This window comes from Mirounga leonina, unplaced genomic scaffold (genome assembly GCF_011800145.1).
Source record: "Mirounga leonina isolate KUSES-001 unplaced genomic scaffold, KU_Mleo_1.0 Mir_201, whole genome shotgun sequence".
In the NCBI taxonomy this organism is placed as follows: domain Eukaryota; kingdom Metazoa; phylum Chordata; class Mammalia; order Carnivora; family Phocidae; genus Mirounga; species Mirounga leonina.
Genome location: NW_023270504.1, coordinates 30621747 through 30645675, shown reverse-complemented (window position 1 = coordinate 30645675; position 23929 = coordinate 30621747). Strand labels below are relative to the sequence as shown.

At 35.2% G+C, this 23929-nt stretch overlaps 1 protein-coding gene across 4 annotated transcripts in view; it reads left to right on the top strand.

Moving 5' to 3' along the window:
- The window catches only part of DCP1B (decapping mRNA 1B), a 55313-nt gene that overhangs the window by 5735 nt on the left and 25649 nt on the right, over positions 1-23929 (top strand). For all 4 annotated transcript variants that reach the window (XM_035028537.1, XM_035028536.1, XM_035028535.1 and 1 more), the window contains exons 2-3: positions 509-549; positions 4748-4875. In XM_035028537.1, the coding sequence (XP_034884428.1) occupies positions 509-549; positions 4748-4875 (169 nt within the window). The remainder of the gene's footprint in view (positions 1-508; positions 550-4747; positions 4876-23929) is intronic.

The window sequence follows — 23929 nt, the reverse complement described above, 5'->3', positions numbered from 1 at the left end:
TGCTCTCTTGTGTTGTAGTCAAAGTAGGATTATTGACATCATCTGCTCTCCTAGGTGACAGGATATGGCAAGAGAAAATGAACCCAGACAATAAAGAGAGGGATAATGAAATGCGAACACCAGTGACTGCCGCAGCCACGTACCCAGGTCACAGGGTAGAGGAGAAGGCAGCACACTTAGCATCTCCTCTTTCAAAGGAAATCCATGGAGCGTACTTGTTTTTGTATTACTTTAGCCAGAGGTGTGTTGCTGTCTCTGTCTTTGGTAAAGAGAGATAATGATGGTTTATTTCGTGAATGACAAAAGGAGAATGGCTGCTTCCTGCTGCCTAATCAGCGGAGCCACAACCTGGCTAAGAAACTGCTTTTTTCCTTTCCCTAAGAATAATCCCTCCTGTTACATGGATTGGCCTTACTTGAAACTGAATGTTCTCTAACCTCTGTGCAAGTTACTATTAATGAAGAGAATATACAGATTTTGCTGTTTGTTTGTTTTTGTTTTTTTTTAGGAAAAGACTGATGTGGAAGGAACCTTATTTGTTTACACAAGGTAAGAGTATTTACCTTCATGAAGAAACTGACAGTCTTTGAAAGAATATTTTAACTCAGTTGTGTTACTCTTCTTCAAATGTAGTTTTATTTCAAAGAGAAGTGAAAAATCCTGAATCTTAGTTTGAAGTTACTAGTGATATAAGGAAGGGAATACTAATAATGTCACCTGGTATAGTACGAGGAATACTAATTTCAGAGTGTAATTTAAACTCCAGTATTGGTGAGCTTAAATCTCTGTGTTCTTTTTAAAACAGTATTAAATATTTATCCTTTAATTCAAATGAATGGCACAGAGTCCTTGAATATAATGCATTGGCAAGAAGCTAGAAGTACACTATTAAGAATATTAGATTTTTTAGTCACTCTTTGGAAAAAGGTCCTATTGGTCACCTCTCCACTCACCTGCCTTTGACCCTTGAAAGACGTGTGCTCCAAAACTAAAGATATCTTTGAGTCCTCCGTCATATAGCTACTATAGAATATGTTTCCGGATAAATGTAATAAATTCATGGTTTTTGTCATTTGTATCAGAAATTGTTAATATCACATAGTATGTATATTGTCTTAATACTTAAGCATTTTATTCACATAAACATTCACATAAACTGTCCATCATTGTCACTGGGAGGACAAAGATAAAATACAAAGGCCTAGTACAAACCCTTCTAGAGCTGACAGCTTCACTGGGGAGACAGAAAATGCACACACACACACACACACATTTTTTTTAGACATTCACATTTAAAGATAAACCCCCCCAAAATAAATAAAAATAATAAAAAAATAAAGATAAGTCCCAATAGATAGCTTATCCTCAGGGCCAGTTGAAAAGTTATAAGCAATGAATGGGCTGCTATGATTATGGAAGGCTGTGTAGAATTGGTGCGGCCAGAGTAGGCCTCAGGAATAAGGTAGCACTTAACTTGCATAGAGGAGGGGAAGGGCTGTCTCCATAGGAAGAATGGCAGAAGCTGAGGCATAGGACCTAGTTTGGTGAAGGGACAGTAAGGAAAATTACTTTGGGCTGCAGAGAGTTTATACTGGTTTATATCAGTTAGAAGATCAGGGTAAAGAAATTTTGCTGGCTTAGAATGTCAGACTAAGGATTTTGAAATTTATTTTCTTAGCAGTAGGGAGTCACTGAAGGTTTATAAACAGGGAAGTAATAGAGTTATAGCAAAATGTGTGGGGAAAGTCAGTGTATTAGCATTATGAGGATGCACTGGTTCTAGAAGAAGTTGGGCTTAGAGAGGACAATGAGAAGATTATTGCAGGGGAGTAGGTATGAGATGATGGGAGTATGGGACTAGAATGGTAGAAGTTGAGATTGAAAAAATTTCTTGAAAGATTGCACGTATAGAGGAAATACTAATATTTAAAAAAAACTAAGATGTTTAAATAGACAAAGAATGACAGAATCTTGAGCAGTATGGAAGGATAGGAGGTGGAGAATCTGGTTTGAAGATAATTTTATTTTAAAATAATGATTTTGGAGTAATAGCAGGGCATTCAAATAAGATGTCAGGTCCCTCAGGACAGGTTAGGGATGGAGATACTGAGCTTGGAGTCATCTGCCTTAAACTGGTCATTGAAGCCATGAGAGTACAAGTGTTCTCTGAAGGAGAAGAAAGTGATGAGGGCTAGTGGTTGAGTTTTTGGGGCCCAGAGATACAGAGAAGAGTCAGCCATACAGATACAAGCAACACGAGAACCCAGTTGCAGGCCCAGTGCAAGCATGGCGGAAGAGTGTGTAGGTGGAGGCTGAAGCTACAGTGGGAGTGGAAAGAAAGGAATGGATGAGCAAGGCCATCGGAGTAGGTAGAGGAGATTGGTTTATTAGAAAAGTGGTGGGAGTGCCTAAGAGCCATTGGCTACTTTACATTATGTTCAAAAACATTTCTAAAAGCACCAGAGCATACTGCCAAGTGAGTATAAACTCCTCTTGAGAATTCTGAAGTGTGAAAAGAAAACCAAACAGATGACCTCTGACTTATTCCAAGCACACACAAAGAGTGCATTTCTCATTCATTTCGTACAAGTATTACTCTTTTGAGACGTGAAAGAAAAGATGTATTAATATATGCTAATGATTTGTTTTAGGGATTTTTAGTAGGCCCTCTCTCTCTCTCTCTTTTTTTTTTTGACTGCAGAAGATTAACAAATTATACAAGTATTTTCTCTTTTGTGCCCAAACCAAATGTAGGTTTGCATTTTCAAGTATTTCTTAATATACTCTGAGTTCCAAATGGAACTGTCAGTTCAACATTAGGCTGAGAACAACTCTTTTCCCTGTTCCTTAATCTCTTCCCCAAATCTAACTCCTCAACAATAGGGGCTTTTCCCATCTCCCCCCACCCCCACCCCCGACCCTTCCCTGGGTGTGGGCCAGCCCCCCCCTCCCCAGTCAGATAGATGCCAGATTCTAGCATATTGAGGTCTTTTCCTCAGTAGAGAATGACAGAAAGCTCATAAAAGTCAGAAGGGAATTTTTAGTACAGGTAATGGAGCTGCTGGTGATAATATTTTGACTTCTGTTACAGATATTGCTTTAGAGGAACTGGCACATTCATCCCCTGAGCCTATTTTATAAATTATGAGATGGTATAGTAACCATACTATTAGAGAGGTAAGGTCCTGTTGTGATAATGAAATACTTGAAGAATCAAATTCTGATTCTGTATAAAAACACCTAATCCCATTTAAAAAATTATTTCTTTTCTTTATTTCCTCCCATGGCTTGCTTTCTGTAATAGAGAGTTCAGAGACACCCACTGGTGATTTTTGAACTTGACACTTCCAGAGGACCCTCTGTTAGAGATCTTGGGAACTCTTTTTCATTTTTCCTCAGAATTTAAGTTGAAATGATTATCATGATGCTTTCTAGTATTGATTATATGCCCACCACTGCTTTACCTTTTTGTAAAATAAGTTAGGCAAGGATTGCCTTTCATCAAGTTTAAAATTGGAGGTCTCAAAAGAAAATTCCGTAAGTAGTACTGTAGCTGTATTTTACTTCTTTAGTAGCATCAAAGGGTTAATGTGAAATAAAACTAACACAAACACCTTTTCTTCCTATCGCTCAGAACATTTCTGTGGGTTGGTTACCCTGCTGCCCTAGTTTAAAGTAAATAAATGAATTCTGCTTGCTTCAGTTTCAGCGTAGAAGCATTTGGTGTTTCATTTGTCACCAGAAGTTGCACAGTTGGATTACTATATGGCTGTCACCCAAGAGTAGACAAATGCACACGTAGTTGTTAGAGTTACACTCTGTGTAATTTGGGCTCTTTCTGCCTGACAGAGAGTAGGCACTGAAGGTTTATTCAATGAAACGAAAAATAAAAAGTCACTAAATGACACATTTTTATGGAGAAAAACTTTTATAGTAGTTTATCTATGAAGTTGTTTCCTTTATGAGGAAAACAAAATAGCTGCTTTTTTTTTTTTTTTTTTTAGATTTTATTTATTTATTTGACAGAGAGAGACACAGCGAGAGAAGGAACACAAGCAGGGAGAGTGGGAGAGAGAGAAGCAGGCTTCCTGCTGAGCAGGGAGCCTGATATGGGGCTTGATCCCAGGACCCTGAGATCATGACCTGAGTCGAAGGTGGACGCTTAACGACTGGGCCATTCAGGCACCCCATAAATAGCTGCTGCTTGAATTAAATTCTGTGATCTTTTAATTATACTGTATCTCATCACAGGTTCGTTGACCAGAGGGGCATCATTCTCTAAGAAATTTTACAACTTCAATTTCAAACCAACACTAATATTTTCTATGAAAAATTTCTTTGTATGATTGTGATGTGCACTCTATACTAACTATCAAGATTCTTTAAAAGTATCTGTTAGTAATTTTTTTTAAAGTGGTTAATATTTCTGCCTTAAAGGAATTTACAACCTAGATAGGGAAGCAAGATATCTATATACACATAGCTAAATAGGTAGGACTTGTGCAAAAGGGACAGCAAGGGCAGTCATGCTGGATGTATTACATACGAAGTAGTACATGAATTAGTACATTCGTACTGTTAGCCAATAGTAAAGAATCATTCCTTTGTATGTGTACAGTCTGCTTGCACAAAGCTCTCTATACATACAAAAAGGTTGAGAGACACGTTCGAATAGTAGTTCTACTAAAGTGTACTTCTGTGGAATAATTTGTCTTTTGATATCCTCCCCACCCCTTGTGATTTTTAGGTCTGCTTCTCCAAAGCATGGGTTCACCATTATGAATAGGTTGAGCATGGAAAACAGGACAGAACCCATTACTAAAGACCTGGATTTCCAGCTCCAGGATCCTTTCCTTCTCTACAGAAATGCCAGATGTGAGTCTTTCTTAATGCATTGGGTAGTTTTATTTCTGCAGTTTGGCCAAGTGTTTAAAATTGTATAGTAGATGTCTTTGTGTTTGTGTTCAGTATCAGTGACTCTTAGTGTCAGCGTCAGTTAACTTGGGAAATACGCATGTCCAGTTGAGGGAATCGCTTCTTCCTCGTGAAAGTTTCAATGAAAATGATGTCAATATGGTAATGTAAGTATTTGAACCCTGTTTTCTGCTGCTAGACCTGTTCGTGTGAACCCATTGTAGATTTTAAACCTGGGTAGGGCTGGGTGAGGCGAATTCTTGGTCAGGAGACTGCAGAGGGACAGACACATGGGCAGGGCTACAGATACAGAATGAATGATTTAGCTAGTGGTACTTTTTCCTTGTGCATCACTTCAGACTGAGCATCCGCATAGGAAATTGGAGGAAGAAGGCCTATATTCTAGATTGCCATCTTTTGAACACATAGTAAATGAAAAACCAAAGTCCAAAGAGTTTTGGTCATTTAGAATTTCGTAAACTTTGTAATGTTGAAGTTATATTAGGTAACTAAATAGTCCTTGCCTGATTTGAAATGAGGTGTAGCAATCGTCTATCCAATATTCTGTCCCCATTTTACTCTTGTGATTATCTGACCACTTGTGTTGGACTACTGGGCAGCACAGAGAAAAATTGATGAAAAATATATGAACTGCAAGAGCATCTCCATACACAGAAAATGAGAGCATACTTAAATATAAATTGTATGTGTGTGCACGTGATCTGTGCTTTGTGCATAACTTTAAGAAAGACCTGGCAGTTAAGAAATGTTTTCCATACATTTTCCACCTTGCTTTTGAGATCAAGATACAAGAATTTGCCAACTCTATACTATTCAGTGTAATTTTAATAATGAATGTAATACAAATAATATTTAATGTTTTAACTCCAGTGAATTTTTTGTTTTGAGATAAATATAGCATTTTAACTTATAATTATAGTCACATATAATCAAGTTGTCACGATAGGTGGTCATCTGTTATTTAGAGAATACAGTTAAGTTTTTATGAGAAAAAAGCCATTAAAACTGTAACATGACTTACCAGTGCTAAGTCCTGTGAAATAAAAATTTAGTAATATAGGGAAATATTTTGTTCTTTTCTCCTATTTCTTTGCTAGGAGTGTAGTTAAATCAGTTGTTAGTTTTTGAATTATTTGTGTGCTTATAGTTATGTCAGGTTTATTTATTTTTTTAGATTATTAGAGTCTATGTCAAATTAATATATAATTCAAACCCTAATAATATAAAATAAATGAATATTAGTGACTTATAATAGTCATTTTTGGTTGTTCTTATTTTGGTTAAATACTTGGTCTAGTCAGTATAGATAGTATTTTATTTTAAATTCTTATCACAATATTACATATTATATATCATATCACATACTATATCAAAAATATAAAAATACAAACTTTCTTTAATGTGGTTGATTTTAAAAAATAGCTTTCTACGCCCCACAGGGTTTATCTGGTAGGAAATAGTGTTTGGGTGTAGTAAACATATCAAGCCTCGCCTTGGCTCCAGGCCTCGCCTGTCTAATATGGTAGCCCCTAGCTGCAAGTGGCCATGGAGTGCTGGACGTGTGGCCAGTCTGAATTGATCTCTGCTGTGAGTGTAAAATACATACTGATTTGCAAAGACTTAGTACCAAAAAAGAATGTAAAAAAAAAAGTCTCATTAATAATTTTATATTGATTTATCTGTTGAAATGATAATATTTTGAATCTATTGAGTTAAATAAAATATATTATTAAAATTAATTTCACCTGCTTCTTTTAATTTTTTTATTTAAAATTACATGTGTGGTCACATTTGTGGTTCACTTTATATTTCCATCGAACAGCACTGTTCTAGGCATTTTCATTTATTTTACCATATTTCATAATCACAACTTTGTAGGGCAGACATTTTCACTGTCATTTTGCAGATGAGAAAAGTAGGCTCAATGAGATGACAGACCTGACAGAAACCTGTAAATTCTGCTTTTTTTTTTTTTTTTTTGCTTTTTCTACATCATCTGTACTATTCTCTGCACTATTAAACATGAATGCAAATTGAAAGCAGCCTTTTGGATGCATAACAAAATATTTCTAATGAATTTCCATAAGAAAGAAGTGAAATCAGTTGAACAGCGAAGAGTGGAAGGGAATGGATCTATTTACCTTTCTGGGTTTATTTGCTTTTGATTTTCTCCTTAATATCTGGTACTAATTGCCTTTGCAGCCATAGTCTTTGGTTTTAGTTTATTTGTAAAAGCCTTTTCAGTCTCTGTCATCAAAGGTTCACAGGAGAGTTTACCCCAGGTTGCTTTCAGAGTCTCAGATATTTCTCAGATGTTTATAAAGAATTCAAATACTTTATGTAATAATCCTATATGGTTTACATATTCTCTAATAACATATAGATTGTCCTTTGAACAATGAAGCCAGCTTTATTCAAGAATGCCTTTTAAGACTCCGTACCCCTCAAGACCTGTATAATTAAGAACCTCTCTGTATAGCGTTGGCATTTCACTTGGCCTAGGTATGTCATAGGCCATATTTGGACATGTCAACAGGTAGAGTTGATTTAGGTTTGTGGTGAGTTTTCTCATGGAGTGCTTTAGATTTACTAAGTTAAAAAAAAAATTAGTACCTAGGGAGTCAATTATCCCAGTCTTGATTGGATGAATTTAGAAAAACAAAATCAAGGAGTAAAAATCTTAAAATTTCTTCATTTAATTATAAAAAAAGATGTTTAATAAATAAGTAACTTTGAACTTGACCAAACACAAAATATATGGTTTTATTACATTAAAGGATTTATAGTTTTTAAGCTTGGTTATAATTGGACTTGGCTTATATAAACTTTAAATATAAGATAGCTGTTAATTAAGGACAGAAATTCATTTATTCAACAAACATTTACTGAGCATTTACTGTCCGCCTGGCACTATGTCAAGGCTTTATATGGGTGATTTAACTTTTGTAACTTTTTCTTGGAAATGCTGTTATTCTTGTTTTATAAATGAGGAACTGAGATTAAAGAGATTTAAATCATTTACCAGGGTCCATGACAATTTTGAGGTGGAAATAGCATTGGAACTGGGAAAGCCTAACTCTGTTTTTTATTTTATTTATTTTAAGATTTTATTTTTTTATTTGAGAGAGCATGCAAGAGCAGGGAGAGGGGCAAAGAGAGAGGGAGAATCAGACTCCCCACTGAGCAGGGAGCCCAATGCTGGGCTCCATCCCAGGACCCTGAGATCGTGACCTGAGCTGAAGGCAGACACTTAACTGACTGAGCCACCCAGGCACCCTGAGAAAGCCTAACTTTAAAAGCCCAGGCCCAAGCAGTGATAGTACTAACACATATGAATGATGCATTTGAGCAAGGTTTACCTTTTAAGAAATACTTAATCTTTTTACTGCACACTCCAAAATTTAAAAAGCAAGTTTTTCTTTAAGTTGAAAATCTCTTATATCTCAGTTATTAGGAGAATATCAAATAAAAACTAATGTAATAAAAAGCTGAATTTGACCATTTCTTTTCTATTAGAGCCCTTTAGCAACCATTTTCTGTATTTTCCATTTCATAACTAAATAAGATTGTATTTTCCCAAATATAAGATTTAAGATAAGTTACAGACAGCAGAGGCAGGTAGATTTCAGAGTTAGACCAACATGTTGAATATACCATTGTCTGTGGCTACAGGAGTAGAATGAAATTCTTTTAAGCTGCTTGATTTCATTGCAGACATAAACCTGGAGCTTAGAGGAAATGATAAAAGGCAAAATCAAGATATTCAAGATCAAAGTTGTTTTAGAAACTCCGCCTCAGTTTTAAAGTGAATTTACCATATTGGATAGTTTTGTATTCAGAAGGAAATACAGTTTAAATCCTTTATTGACATTTGTAGGATCTGGGAAGAACTGCTATAAATAATGGAATATGGGACACTAAATGAAAACGATAATTACAGACAGCCCTCTTCTTTCAAATAGGCCATGTCCTAGCAGTCCCTTTTAAAGTAATTGGTGGACTTTGGTTAAACATGGCATATTGGATACATTCCTGTTGTTCTCCTAAAACTGTTGAAATGACAATAAAGGAATAAAAAGAGACATAAACCTACAAGGGTGGAGGATGCATTTCATGAAAAAGATGGAATAAACAAGAAAGAGGAAGGCATGCCATGATAGCTTTATTATTCATAATGTATTAACTTTGCCTCCCTGCAGAAGATTATATATCTCTGCTCTGTTGATGTCAGACTTGACTACATGATTTGGTTCCTCCTCCCACTGATCCACCCTCCAGGAGGATATGTAGGATATATACCCTGTTGAACTCAAGTATGGCTGTGTGAATTGCTTTGGCCAGTAAAATGTGGGTAGAAGTGTTTTGTGTCATTTCTGAGCAGATACTTTAAGAACTAGTTCATGATTCACCATTCTCTTTTCCTTCTGCTATGATGACCAGCAGTGTTCTAGGCAGAGGCTGCTCTGTCAGCCTGGGTCCTGGAATGAAGATAACATGACACAGAGGTAAAAGTGACCTATGATGGACATGTAATGTGTACAAGAAATAAATCTTTATCACTGAAAGCCATTGAGATTTTGGGGGTCATCTGTTACTGAAGCATAATTGGGCCTGTTATGATGGATACATAGCCATCCAGGAAAAAGGGGATCCAAATACTGGATGGAGGTAAAGGAATTCTGAGAACAGTGGTCAAGAGGAATCCCATAATGACCCCTGTGCAATGGAAGATCATTCAGTCTAAGTTAAAGTATAAGGATAAAGGGCTTCAGGAAGGGTGTCCAAGAAAAACTTTACAACTAATACCTTGAGTCTATTGGGACATTTATAGTTTCTTGTTAAGAAAGTTTGGTGATTCTATAGAAACATTGAAAACTGAGAGAGGGGATGGAAAAGTACAACAAAAGGAGGCAATTCTTAATTCCTGGGAAAACAAAATATTGTAAAAGAAAGGAAATATAATTATAGTACACTATATGGCTCTGCAGATTATAATAATTATATGAATAGTATATGACTAAATTATGTACATGTATTATTTTGATAATTAAAAATTTAAAAATTGGATAGCAGAATACATTCATAGAAAAAATATTTTAGTTGGTGGTGAGTCAACATCTCCGTGAGTCAACTCACGAGTCTTTTAGCCCATTGTGCACATACTGAAGAGTTGCACAGTAACATTATAATGATGCATGTATGAAATACAGAACTAGCATGTATAGCATTATTTCTGTAGGAAAATTCACTCAAGAGTGAAACTTACGTATATCCCCAAAAGTATAACTTCCTTAGCTGCAGGGCAGAGGTGTTGTAGTGCTCATTTGTAGTAACAGATTATTTGTAAGGCTAAATATTCATATAAATTATATTTTAGCATGTTTGGTAATAGTAAAGTTAACTGAAGTTTTCTCAGACAATTGCTAAGTCCTAGTTCAGTAGTGGTTCTGCTGCTCTCTCCTTATGACAAAAAGGGATTAAGCTTCCAGCACCAGCCAAAATGCAGTAAGTTCACTATCAGACATCTCTCACTGTTTAAAACTAAAAGTTCTAAATACAAAAAGCAACTAAGTGAAGATTCTGAAGGTAAACGAAAGGTATATTGGGAAGGGAAATCAAAACCTGAAGAACAACCAGTATGGTGGTGAATTTCTGCATTTTATTCTTTTCTTATCTGCTGATGGTGACTCAAGAGTGGGCCAAGTTGCAGAACCATGGACAAGAACAACAAAAACTAAGAGAAACCTCTCTTCTTAGTTTGGGAATTGGAGAAACGGACTCCTGTGAACTACAGAGTATGAAAAGAATCTCCCCGTTTCCCCCTTTTTTCTCTCCTAGCCCTACCCTGAAGCCAGTTGCAGTGCATAGCTGAATTGCCACTATGTCAATGATGGTGGTGGCACAGTCACCTAAAGATCCCAAGAAACAGCTTGTCTCTGCCACAGTAACTGGAAACCAGGGCCCCTGTGGTCTAAAGACTTGCAGGGACAGCAGGGAGTTCCCATTATATATTTTATCTTTCCTTTGTTTCACCCTGTGAGCAGCCCAAACTATGCAGACTGCCTGACTCTGATAAGCCAAAACTCAGAGACATGCTGACTTTATAACCAGAGGTCTGGGGAAAAGGGCCCCTGAGTCAAGCTGGAGAGTTGGGGAGATTATAGAGGAGAAAGCTGAATAAGATCTCCTAATTCTGATTATGAACTGACACAAGTCCTGGTCTCACCTGTGAGGTTCACATACATGTAACAAAGACAAACATAACAAAGGCTTTGAGAACTCACCTACAAAATAAACCATCATCCTAAGTGGTATATATGTAGGGCAGACACAGCTTTGAAATGGAACTGACATGGGAACCATTTCCCGTGAAAGGCAAGAGAGAATTTCCTATCTAAATCTAAATGAATTGGACACCTTCTCAAACAAAATAAACATTCTTTGGAAAGTTTTAAGAGTACTTGGATTCTCACAACGTAACCAAAATGTTGGGCATTTGGTACAATCCAAAATTGCTAATTATGCAAAGAACCAGGAAAATCTGATCAACTCTCAAGGGAAAAGCCAGTCAATATTGGCTACCCTGAGATGATCTAGGTGTTGGCATTATAAGACAGTGGCTTTAAAACAGTTATTATAACTATGCTCCATGAGGTAAAACTGAATACTCTTAAAATTAATGTAAAGAGAAATTCTCAGCAGAGAAATAGGTATGAAAAGAACCAAATGAATACTTTGGAACTGAATAATACAGTATTCACTGGATAGCCTATTTAATAGAATAGAGATGACAGAGGAATGAAGAGTCAGCAAATTCAAAGACAGATCAGTAGAAATTATCCAACCTGCAGAATATAGAGGAAACAGATCAAAACAAAACAGAACAAGCAAACAAAAACAGGGCCTCAGTAACCTGTAGGACAATATCAAAAGGTCTGAATTTGTGTCACTGGAGTACAACAAAAGGAGAAAAAGACTTGTTTAGAAAATATTTTGAAGAAATAATGGCTGAAAACTTTCCAAACTTGGTGAGACACAAATATATGGAGTCAAGAAACTCTATGAACCCCAAACAGGATAAACCCAAAGAAAACCATGCCTCTTTAAACATCATAATCAAACTGCCAATAAACAAATTAAAAAAAAATTATGAAAGCAACCAGAGGAAAATGATACATATGGAGGAACAATGTTTTGAATCACCACAGATTTCTCTTCAGAAACCATAAAGCCTGGAAGACAGTGGGGCAACATTTCAAAGTGCTGAAATAAAAGAACTGCCAACTTATAATTCTATCTCCAGTGAAAATATCTCTCAAGAATGAAGGTGAAATTAAAGACATCCTCAGAGAAAGAAAAATTAAAAGAACTCTTTGTTAACTGACCTGCTCTAAAATCAATGCTAAAAGAAGTTCTTCAGACTGAAGGGAAATGATACCAAAGGGGAAATTGGAACTGCAGGATTCCTTAGGAAGAGCAACATAAATAGTAAATATATAGGTAAATAAAAGTTATTTTTCCTCCTCTCAATATCTTTAAAATGCACAGGATTATTGAAAGCAAAAGTTGTAATGTTGTTAGGAGGTGAGTTAGTGTATGTAGATGTGATATGTGTGACAACTATAATAAAAGGGGGCGGGTAAGGGGAGCTATATAGGTTTACATTTACTTGAAGTAGTAAAATGAAAACTAGTAGACTCTGAAAAGTTAGGTGTATATATATATATATATAGTGATTCCTAGAGCAACTACTAAAAAAAAGAAAATACAAAGAGATATAGGGGGGCGCCTGGGTGGCTCAGTTGGTTAAGCGACTGCCTTCAGCTCAGGTCATGATCCTGGAGTCCCAGGATCGAGTCCCACATGGGGCTCCCTGCTCGGCGGGGTGTCTGCTTCTCCTTCTGACCCTCTTCCCTCTCGTGCTCTCTGTCTCTCATTCTCTCTCTCTCAAATAAATAAATAAAATCTTAAAAAAAAAAAGAGATATAGGTACCAATAGATAAATTAAAATAGAATATTAAAAACATTTCAAATAATACATAAGTAGGCAAGAAATGAGGGAACAGCAGAGCCAAACGTAGGAAAGACAAACATAAAACAGTAGATCTAAATCTAACCATATTAGATATATTAAATGTAAATGGTCTAAACATACCAATTAAGACAGAGAGTGCTGGATTGGATAAAAAATCATGACCCAACAATATGCTGTTTATTTTTTTTTTTAAGATTTTATTTATTTGTGAAAGAGAATGAGAGAGACAGAGCACATGAGAGGGGGAAGGGTCAGAGGGAGAAGCAGACTCTCTGCTGAGCAGGGAGCCTGATGCGGGACTCGATCCTGGGACTCCAGGATCATGACCCGAGCCAAAGGCAGTCGCCCAACGAACTGAGCCACCCTGGCACCTTATGCTGTTTATTTAAAAACCCACTTTAAATGTAATGATAGAGATAGGTTAAAGGTAAAAGGATGGAGAAAGATATACCATGCAATTACTAATTAAAAGAAAGCTGGAATGACTACATTAATATCAGACAAACATTAGAACAAAGAAAACTGTCAGCGATAAAGAGGGACATGATGTAATGATAAAAAGGTTAGTTTATCCAAAATACATAACAATCATTAATATGCACCTAATAACAGAGTTTCCAAAAATGTGAAGCAAGAAGTAATAGAAATAAAAGGAGAAATGAAAACAGCAAGGATATAGAAACCCAAACAACACTATCAACTCACTTGATGTAACTGACATATATATAACATTCCATCCAACAAGAGCAGAATGCACATTCTTCTCAAGTGCACATAGAACATTCCCCAAGATAAACTTCATCATGTGTCATAAAGCAAACCTTAAAATTTTTGAAGAAATTGAAATCATACAAAGTACACACTCTGACCACAAAGCATTTGAACTCAGAAATCAATAACAGAAAGATATGTGGAACATCCCCCAAATGACTGAAAATTAAACAACACACTTCTAAATAACTCATGTGTCAAAGAGGGAGACAAATTAGAAAATATATGAGCTGAATAAAAATGAAAATATAATATGTCAGATGTAACTGAGGTTGGGCTTAGAGGGAAATTTATGGCATCAAATACTTAGGTTAAAAAAGAAAGCTCTCAAATGAATACTTCATGCTTTCACTTTAAGAAATTTGAAGAGAAGAGCAAATTAAACCCAAAGGAAGCAGAAAGAAGGAAAAAATCAAAATAAGCCCAGGAATCAGTGAAACAAAAAACAAAAACAATAGAAAAAAATCAGTGAAACAAAGAGCTGGTTCTTTGAGAAGAGTCAATAAAACTGATAAAACCCAAGCCAGACTGATGGGGGGGCGGGGGGAAGACTCAAATGAGCAGTATCAAGAATGAAAGAGTAGGTCTCTACAGACATTAAAGGAATAATAAGGGAAATACAGTGATCTACTCCATGTCCATCAATTTGACAGGTTAGTGAAATGGACTAATTCCTAGAAAAACACAAATCACCAAAATGTACTCAAGAATAACCCAAATAATCCCATATCTATTAAATAAGTGGACTTTGTAGTTTAAAACCTTCTAACAAAGAAAACTCCAGGTCCAGATGGTTTCACTGGTAAATACTACCAAACATTCAAAAAAGAAATAATACTAATTTTACACAATCTCTTCCAGAAAAAGAAGAAGAAATACTTCCCAACTTATTTTATGAGCAACATTCTCCTGATACCAAAACAAGACAAATACATTACAAGAAAAGAAAATTATAGACCAATATCTCACATAAATATAGATATAAGAAATCATGAACAAAATAATGTTTATAGCAACATTATTCACAATAACCAAAATGTGGAAACAACCCAAATGTCCAGTGGTGGCTGAATGGATAAACAATATGTGGTATATACATACACTGGAATATTATTCAACCAGAATGAAATTCTGTTATATGCTATAACATGAACCTTGAAGACTTTACGCTAAGTGAAATAAACCAGACACAAAAGGACAAATGTATGATTCCACTTGCATGAAGTACCTAGAATAGTTAAATTCATAGGGACAGAAAGTAGAATAGTGATGACCAGGGGCTGGAGAGAGGAGGGAATGGAGAGTTAGTGTTTAATGGATACAGCGGTTTAGTGTGGGATGACGAAAAAGTTCTGGAGATGGATGGTACTGACGGTTGCACAACATCATGGATGTACTTAATCACTGAACTGTACACTTAAATGTGGTTAAAATAGTAAGTTTCATGTTGTTTGTATTTTACCACATACACAAAATACTGGCAAATTGAGCCCAGAAACATAAAAAGGATGATATAGCATTAGCCTTATAATTTGCTTATCCCCAGCTTATCCCCTCCATCCAAAACCATTAGATTTATCTTCCTAAAGCATAAGTCTGATCAAGTCATTTTCCTGCTCAAAATCTTAAATGCCTACCAAGTAAACATTTTCACCAGGTGTTTAAAGCTTGCTATAGTCAGGTCCCAGTTTACCTATCTGGCCTAATCCACCATTACTTTTACACACTTGTCTTCTGTTCTAACCAGACAGAACTATATGCTTTCCCAGAATACTCTTTAATTTCTTATCTCCATGCTTTTAAACATGCTTCTCATTTTTCCTCCTTGAATTCTCTCCCTCACCCTGACTAATCTCTACCATATAAATTCTCATATTTCAAAACCCAACTGAAACTGGACCTCTCCCTAATGTTTTTATAATTCCTCTATTTAGCTTTGATTTCTTGCTGCAACATATACTCTCTTACCTTGACTTTTGTTAGTATTTATTGAGCACTTGTCTATTGATAGTGATTCTGTGCTAAGTTTCGAGGTTCAATAATGAATAAGACACATTCCTTCCCTCTTAGAGTTTACTATCCTAGCACACAAGACAGAAAAATAAATATAAATATCCAAAATAATCTAAATGCTGAGCTGGAAATATACAACAGGCACTTAATAGTACTTATACTTTATCTTATATATATGCCTTAGTTTCTCTATTAGAGTGTAAGCTCCTACAAGGCAAGGTATCCTACTCGCCTGCAACACTTAATTCTTTGCATTAAATGTGTACCATTAAATATTTGCAATGAGTTCTGGACTGTTTTTATTAGATTTCTTTATTCAAGGTAACCTATAAAGCTTAACCAACAATTTCACAACTATTTCTTCAATCTCTTTTTCTTTTGGGACATTATCTAGCAGACAGTAAACATAACTTAAAGCTCTGGGTGGTTCCCGGATAGAAACTGAAAATACTAAACAATTTCAGCAGCTTACATAGGAATTCCTCTGTTCCTCAAGGTTGATTTTATATAGATAATAGTAGCATTTACCTAAAAGTTCCTAGAAATTATTGCAAGTTGTAAGAATTCATATATCCTCATCTTGAGAGATTTAATAATTCTAAGAGATATATAATGTGGGAAAATGTTAATTTAATCTTATGTGAAAGTTCTTCATGAAACTTTAAGTTTTAAAAAACATTTTATAGAATGTTTCCTTCAAATTGTTTTACTTTTATTGAGACATTCTGATTTGATATTTAAGTTTATTCACTATGCCAAAGTTGGTATTTTAATTATGATACATGAAAACAGATCATGTTCCTATTTTCCAATGGCCCTATTAAACCATGATCATATGGCTTAAACAGTAAGGTTTATACTATAGATATACCTGAGAGTTAAATAAGAAATCCTTTTTTCCATGTTTATAGAAGCAACCAAATCTGTAACACTTTATCAAAAAATGGTAAAAAAAAAAAAAAAACCAGGTAGTATTACCAAACACTAGATTTAAATTGAATCTTATAAGCATTTACCATAAAAGAAAAAAATGATAAGTTGTACCCCATCAAAAGGAAAAATTTCATCAAATCAAAAACTTCTCTTCTTCTAAAGATACCTTTTAGAAAATGAAAAGGCAAGCCACAGACTGGGAAAAAATATTCACACTGCATGTATCTTTCATAGTACTTAGATCCAGAATATATAAGTAACTCTTAAAACTCAATAATAGGAAGACAGACAACCCAATTTAAAAATTGGCAAAATATTTGGGGTGCCTGGTTGGCTCAGTCAGTTAAGTGTCCAACTCTTGACTTCAGCTCAAGTCATGATCTCAAGGTCCTGAGACCGAGGCTCACATCAGGCTCTGTGCTCAGTGGAGTCTGTTTCTCTCCCTCTCCCTCTGCCCCTCCCTTTGCATTCTCTTTGTCTCTCTCTCAAATAAATAAATAAATCTTTTTAAAAATTCGGCAAAATATTTAACACTTTACAAAAGAAAGTATATGAATAGCCAATAAAGAGATACTCAACAATAATCATCAGGAACTTATAAATTATTATTTGTAGCAATAGCTTATTCCTTTTTATTGCTGTGTAGTATTACAGTAGCATCAGAATAGTGCAATCTATTAACCTAGTCTCCTAATGGTGGGTATCTGAATTATTGCTAGTTGTGAACTATTGTGAGTAAAGTTGCCATGAAGATTCTGGCCTATGGTTTTTAGGTAGATATATGCACTTATTTGTTTTGAGTATTTACCAACCACTTTATATATAGTATAAAAATATTTAGCTTTAATAGATACTGCTGAACAGTTTTCTAAAGTTGTGTGCCTATTTATTTTCTTTCCAATAATGCTTCATATCCTTGTCAACACTTGACATTGTTCCTTTTAACTTGAGCTATTCCAGGAGTTCTGAAGTGATATCTCATTGTGGTTTTAATCTGCATATTGTCATAACTAATTGTGTTGAGCAATTTTTCATATGCTTATCGCACATTGGATGGATATGCAAATTAAAACTTGCATGAGGATACCACATAACTTAGTAGAGTGGCCAAAATTTTAAAAACTGACATTATCCTAGTGTTAATGTGAATGTGGAACAACTGAAACTGTCATACATTGATGGTGGGAGGGTAACATGGTCAACTACTAGAGAATGGATTGGCAATTTCTTATAAACTTAAACATAATTATCATATAATCCAACAGGTTCCACTTATAGGTATTTACTTAAAAGAAATGAAAACATGTCCACACAAAGACTTTTACTCAAATGTTCATAACAATTTTATTTATAATAGCCAAAACAAAACAAAAAGCCCTGGAAATAACCCAGATGTCCATTCATCAATAAGTGAATGGACAAGCAAATTCAGTGTATCCATATAAGGGAATACTACTTAGCAATAAAAAGGAATGAACTACCAATTGGTTCAACAACATGGATGAATTTCAAAAATATCCTGAGCAAAAGAAGCCATCTACAAAAGAGTATATACTGTATGATCCCATTTATATGAAGTCTAAGAACAGGCAAAACCAGTCTATGGTGACAGAAGGCAGAAAACGATTGTGTCTGCTGGGTTAGTGGTGGAAGTGCTGTAGTTGTTGCCTGAAAAGGAGGGATGACAGTGTTTTAGGTCTTGTTTTGGGTGGTTGATTACCTGAGAGTGTATTATTGCCAAAATTCTTCAAACAAAACACTTTAAGTTCTGTGCCTTTTATCATATATAAAATATTGTTCAATTTTTAAAAGTAGAAATAATTGAACCTTATCAAAGAAGACATTTTTTAGTCATTTTTTTAAAGTCAATTTTCTGGCAGAGAGAAGCCCTAGCATTTCTTCTGCAGTCCTAATATATAGTAAACCATTAATATATGGTGAGCAATTAGTAAGGTTTTTCTTGATGGCTATTGGAAAGCATATAACGAGGTGTGGGCTTTAATTTTTTCCAAAGCTCCAGTTGAAATGTACTTGGGCATAGCCATCATAAATAATAGCAGTAAGAAAGCCAAATTTGCAAACAGAGGTAGGTCATAATTTGGAAACAACATTGCTCACTATACTTTGATGCATGTTGTGAAATGTTTTCTCTTTCACTATACTGGCATTAATTGGTTGATTATTGATTATCTAGGCTATCAAGAAAGCAGTGGCATGAGTAATAAATTACAGAGGGCAGAGGCTACATCTTAATATTTTGTTCTGTGGTACCAAATAACCACCAAAAATGAACAGATCTAGATAAGAAATAGACACATACAATGTACTTAAGGTAATTCCCAAATCATTTATATTCTAGAATTGTCCCCTATGGACATATGTCTAATTTTTTGTCCAGGTTTGAAGACGTTATGCTTGGGGTAATTGAGAAAGAGCCAAAAAGTAGCTCAGCTTTCTGAAATTCCTCCCTGTTGGCCATTTTATGGTAGAGACTGAAAATCCCACCTACTGGGTGGCTCAGTAGGTTAAGTGTCCGACTCTTGATCTCAGCTCAGGTCTTGACCTCAGGGCTCAAGCCCCAGGTTGGGCACACTGGGCATGGAGCCTACTTAAAAAAAAAAAAAAAGAAAAAAGAAAGAAAGAAAGAAAGAAAGAAAGAAAGAAAGAAAGAAAGAAAGAAAGAAAGAAAGAAAAGAAAGAAGAAAGAAAGAAGAAAGAAAGAAGAAAGAAAGAAGAAAGAAAGAAGAAAGAAAGAAAGAAAAAAGAAAGAAAAAAGAAAGAAAAAAGAAAGAAAAAAGAAAGAAAGAAAAGAAAGAAAAAAGAAAATCCCACCTCTCAAGCTAATAATGCGAAACAGTAGCGGAAGCTGAACTGTGTGGTTCACCCTTGCTGTGGCTGAGGATGTGAAGTCTCCTTTTTAAGCCCTCTCCTAGACTTCAGGCCTCGTGGAGGAATAAAAGGTCTTACAACTTAACAAATTCTAAGACCTCAAGACTTTATCATCTATTTTCTTAACCTTGGAATCAGTTCAGGCAATTACTACAAAAGCAATTTGAAAGGTTAAAAGTGAACTCTATGTAAATTTATTACTAAGAAAATGAAAGTCACATTATCTCTCCACAGATAATTGAGAGTTTCTTTTTCCATTCTAAGGTATTTAGTGGTGTATTGATCCTCAAATAGTAGTTCTTAACCTTCTTTGGGTCACAAATCCCTTTGAGAATCTGAGGAATTTCCTTCCTGCCTGCCCCTGCAATATTTTTTAATTGCCTGTTATGTGCCAGGCATTGTTCTGGGGGGGTCTATGCTTTGTACTTCCCTACCTCCAAACATGTCTATTTGCATATTTACACATCATTTTGCATGCATACAACTTTAGGGATTTTACTGAACTCCTGAAGCCCTCTAGAGTCAAGAAACATCTTTAATTATATGGCCAAAAATACTTGACATTCTTGCTAGGCAGATCTTAGTATTCACAGGAATAAGAAGAGAATGTTCTATTAAGGATCTGTCCAGTGATATAAGATCCTTAAAGTAAATTCATTCAAATCATGTGCAATATGGGATGGGAGACAAGGAATTTGACATTTCATATGCAATTAGAATAGGTAACTTATACAGTCTTGTCTTCTACTGTACATGAGAGCACCATTGGTTGCACTAGAGAACCAAGGATTCTTTCTACCAGCTGGAAGCTTCTTAGTGAGAAAGAAAGACCACCAAAATTTAAAAATTATAATGTGGTCACTGAATCTTACTGTGTCTGTATAAGTCTCCTTTGCCATTCTAACTGAAAAATTGATCTATTTATTATGCATCATTGCTCAGAAAGCTAATGTGTTTTAATATATGATTAAGGGTTATACATCTACTGTGACTTGAGTAATGAAACTTGTCACTCTGACCTTAACCCAGAATCACTCTTTTGTTCTGTCAATGCTCAGTTCATGCTGAAAGGAAAAGATCTAAACTCTAAAGGAGACTATTAATCTAAATAACTGGCATCCTATCAATTAAAGAAGGCTCTGAAAAGCCTCACGTAAAGCAAAATTTCACTCGTGAGCCACATGGTACATCTGGGTTTCATGTTTTTGTTTTTTTACTGTGTTGTGTTGTGATACCTGGTAGCTCCTTGAAACCCACACACAAGCTAGATAAACAATACTTCTCTTCACCCTAACCACCCAATTTACACAGCCTCCAGACTTTCATCATTTATTATTAGGGGACTCACTGGATATAGGACCGTCACATGAATTTAACGGGAAACTGTATAAGCATATCTAAACTTAATTGACTTAGCAATCTGGTGTGCTTAGATGAAGAACCCCTGTGGCAAAGGTGATACACAGATACTATGTGAGAATGAAATTGAAGTGAAGTCACTTTTATTATATCCTGAACCATAAACACTTTTTTTTTTAAGATTTTTATTTATTTATTTGACAGAGAGACACAGTGAGAGAGGGAACACAAGCAGAGGGAGTGGGGGAGGGAGAAGCAGGCTTCCCGCAGAGCAGGGAGCCCGATGCGGGGCTCGATGCGGGGCTCGAGGACCCTGGGATCATGACCTGAGCCAAAGGCAGACACTTAATGACTGAGCTACCCAGGCGCCCCATGAACCATAAGATTTTTAAGAACTTTTAAGATTCTCAACTTCTACCAAAGAAACATCTGCATAGTGATGCTATTTGGATTCATACACTACATTTGTGGCTTGGAGATAGACTGTATTTTATATTTTGTTTCTGAGAGCCCAGTTTGGCATGATAGAAGTCTAAATCTTGGCAGAGCAAAAACTGGATTCCAAAACACTTTCTGAAATGCTTAATGTGTGAAGCATCTTTCAGTTTTCCTACGCTAACACAGTGCTTTGCATATAGTAAGTGCTCATTATGGCTACACTGAGTGTTCATATCTGTTCTTTTAGAGTCTTTTATATTACTGATTTTTGTCCAAAAATCATTTAGAAAATAGTTTCAAATAACTAATTTGAAACTATTGGATTAATTTTCTTCTTAACCACAGAAGGAAAAATTGCAAATCTTCATGTTCTTATGGGTTTTGGAAAAAGAAAACAATTTTAGCCAAGAATTTATGTTAGAATTATCCTATATACAGCCTTAGAACTCTAATTTAAGTGGGACCAAAACATGATTCAACTGTGTATAACATAAAGGGCTTTGGGAAAAGTAGTATCTCCTATATCCGTAATTATAGATTAAGGTCAAATTGGAAAAAGTACAGAAACTCTGGCTCACTTTCCTTCAATGAAGAAGTAATATTCAGCTCCTCTTGGTAGGCCACGGCTATATAAAATCTTAGAAATTTTTCATTGATCATATACTTTATAGGTAGGGTATTTTCAGTAAAGCTATTACTATAATTATTAAACAGTTGGTTAAATAATCTGATTCAAATATGAAGAAGTCTGCTTTTCATTGGGACAAGTTCTGACTTGTAGAAATACTCTTATGTTTAGGTTAAACATGTATTTTTTGCAAACTACAATTGTGTGAGATAAGACTTATTTTACTACATTGAGATTCACTTCAAATAGTATGTTTTCCGTGTGTTGCTGGAATAATTGACATTGCATATAAATATTATGTTTTTAAGATAATTTAGGTACTTGTATATGTAAGCTTCAGATTACTATTATCAGACATGACTGGAATTTGAATTCTTTTTTTCTGCTAGATCGAAGTACTATTAGTTATACTCTGAAGATAAATGTATGTGATTTTGCAGATTAATTGCATTCTTTGAGCTCTTAGTTGCCAGGACCTGACAGGTATTCAATCAGGAAGACTGGTATATGGTAGAATTGTTGTAATAATAAATACACATAAAATGAATATATTAATGCTTGCATAGTGCTGGATCAATAGAAATATACAATCCTAGGGAGCTTGTCCCTTAATGACAAGATCCCATCATTACTGATGCCTAAGGTTACCAAATGTTTAAAGCTAAATAAACTCCAGTTACAAGGAGAAATAAAGGAGCACTGTGAGGAGAATCCCCATGCTGTAATCCCTGGTAGAGGTTGTGATGATTGAATACAGAGGATCTAGGACATCTAGTCTGTGATGTGTAATTAGCCAAGAATAGTGGTAACTATTAATATTAGCATTACAAGGCGTACTGATACTATAAGATCTTAAAGTCTGATTTCAGTTCAACTCAGCAAATATTTGTTGAATATCTACCACGTGCTTGTCATTATGCTGGAGCTCATAGTCTAGTGGAGGAAACAGTTGTGTAAATACTTAATTATGATGTGTGCTCAATTTTTTTTCCTTTCTTTTTTTTGGCGCAAGGATATACAAAAAAACTATGGGAACAACAGAAAAGTTGAGGCTATTTATCCCTACAGGAATGGGAAAACCTGAGTCTTCAGGAGGACTGTTAGCTCAGAGAGGGGGAAAGACACTTTGGGGAACCCATGTTTGTTATTTGTGGTCTAGATTTTGAAATTTATCAGCAGGGTTATGAACAAAAAGAAAATACAAATTTAAATGACCAACAAAACAGAATAAGTTGTTCCTATTTATATTTATTGTTACTGGAGACTTTTTCTCTTCCTAATGTTTTTTAAAATGGTTATTTACTCTGTTAAATCTCTTAGATTAAAGGAACTTTACCCTGAAATAAATAAAATTAGGAAGTTAGTGTATCATGAAAAAGATTCCACCTGGCCTTTCATGAACTTGAGGCCAGCCGCAGACCTCTGGGGTCTCATTTTGGGAGGATAATGACCTCTATGGAGATTAGGAAGGCCTAATGACATAACATGCATTTGTTATAAATAAAAACTTCTTAAAAGATAAATCCATCCTTTTCTTTCAAAATAATAAATGCTAGTTTATAGTTGGAGATACATATTAATTTAACCCAAATTAGTTTAATGCTTTAGTTGAGAGATTGTTTTTGTCGTTGCTGTTTATGGCATTAACTTTCTAGTGAAGTTAACTTATTTAGAAGAAAGGTTGTTATACTTCACAGTATTTATTTAGGTTTTCTACTGTTTCTCCCAAAATGTTTCATGAGGATTAGTCACCCATAAAATAGAAACTGCTTCTCATCTATTGTGAACTTTCCAATATTTTGAGATCATGGGATCACTGATTTGTGAGGTGCAGTAAAACTATGTCATATGAAAAGAACCAGACTAGGGGCCAAAGATAACAGTGCTATGTAGATTCTCTCTGTGGCCAGTGAAGATTTTGTTTTACA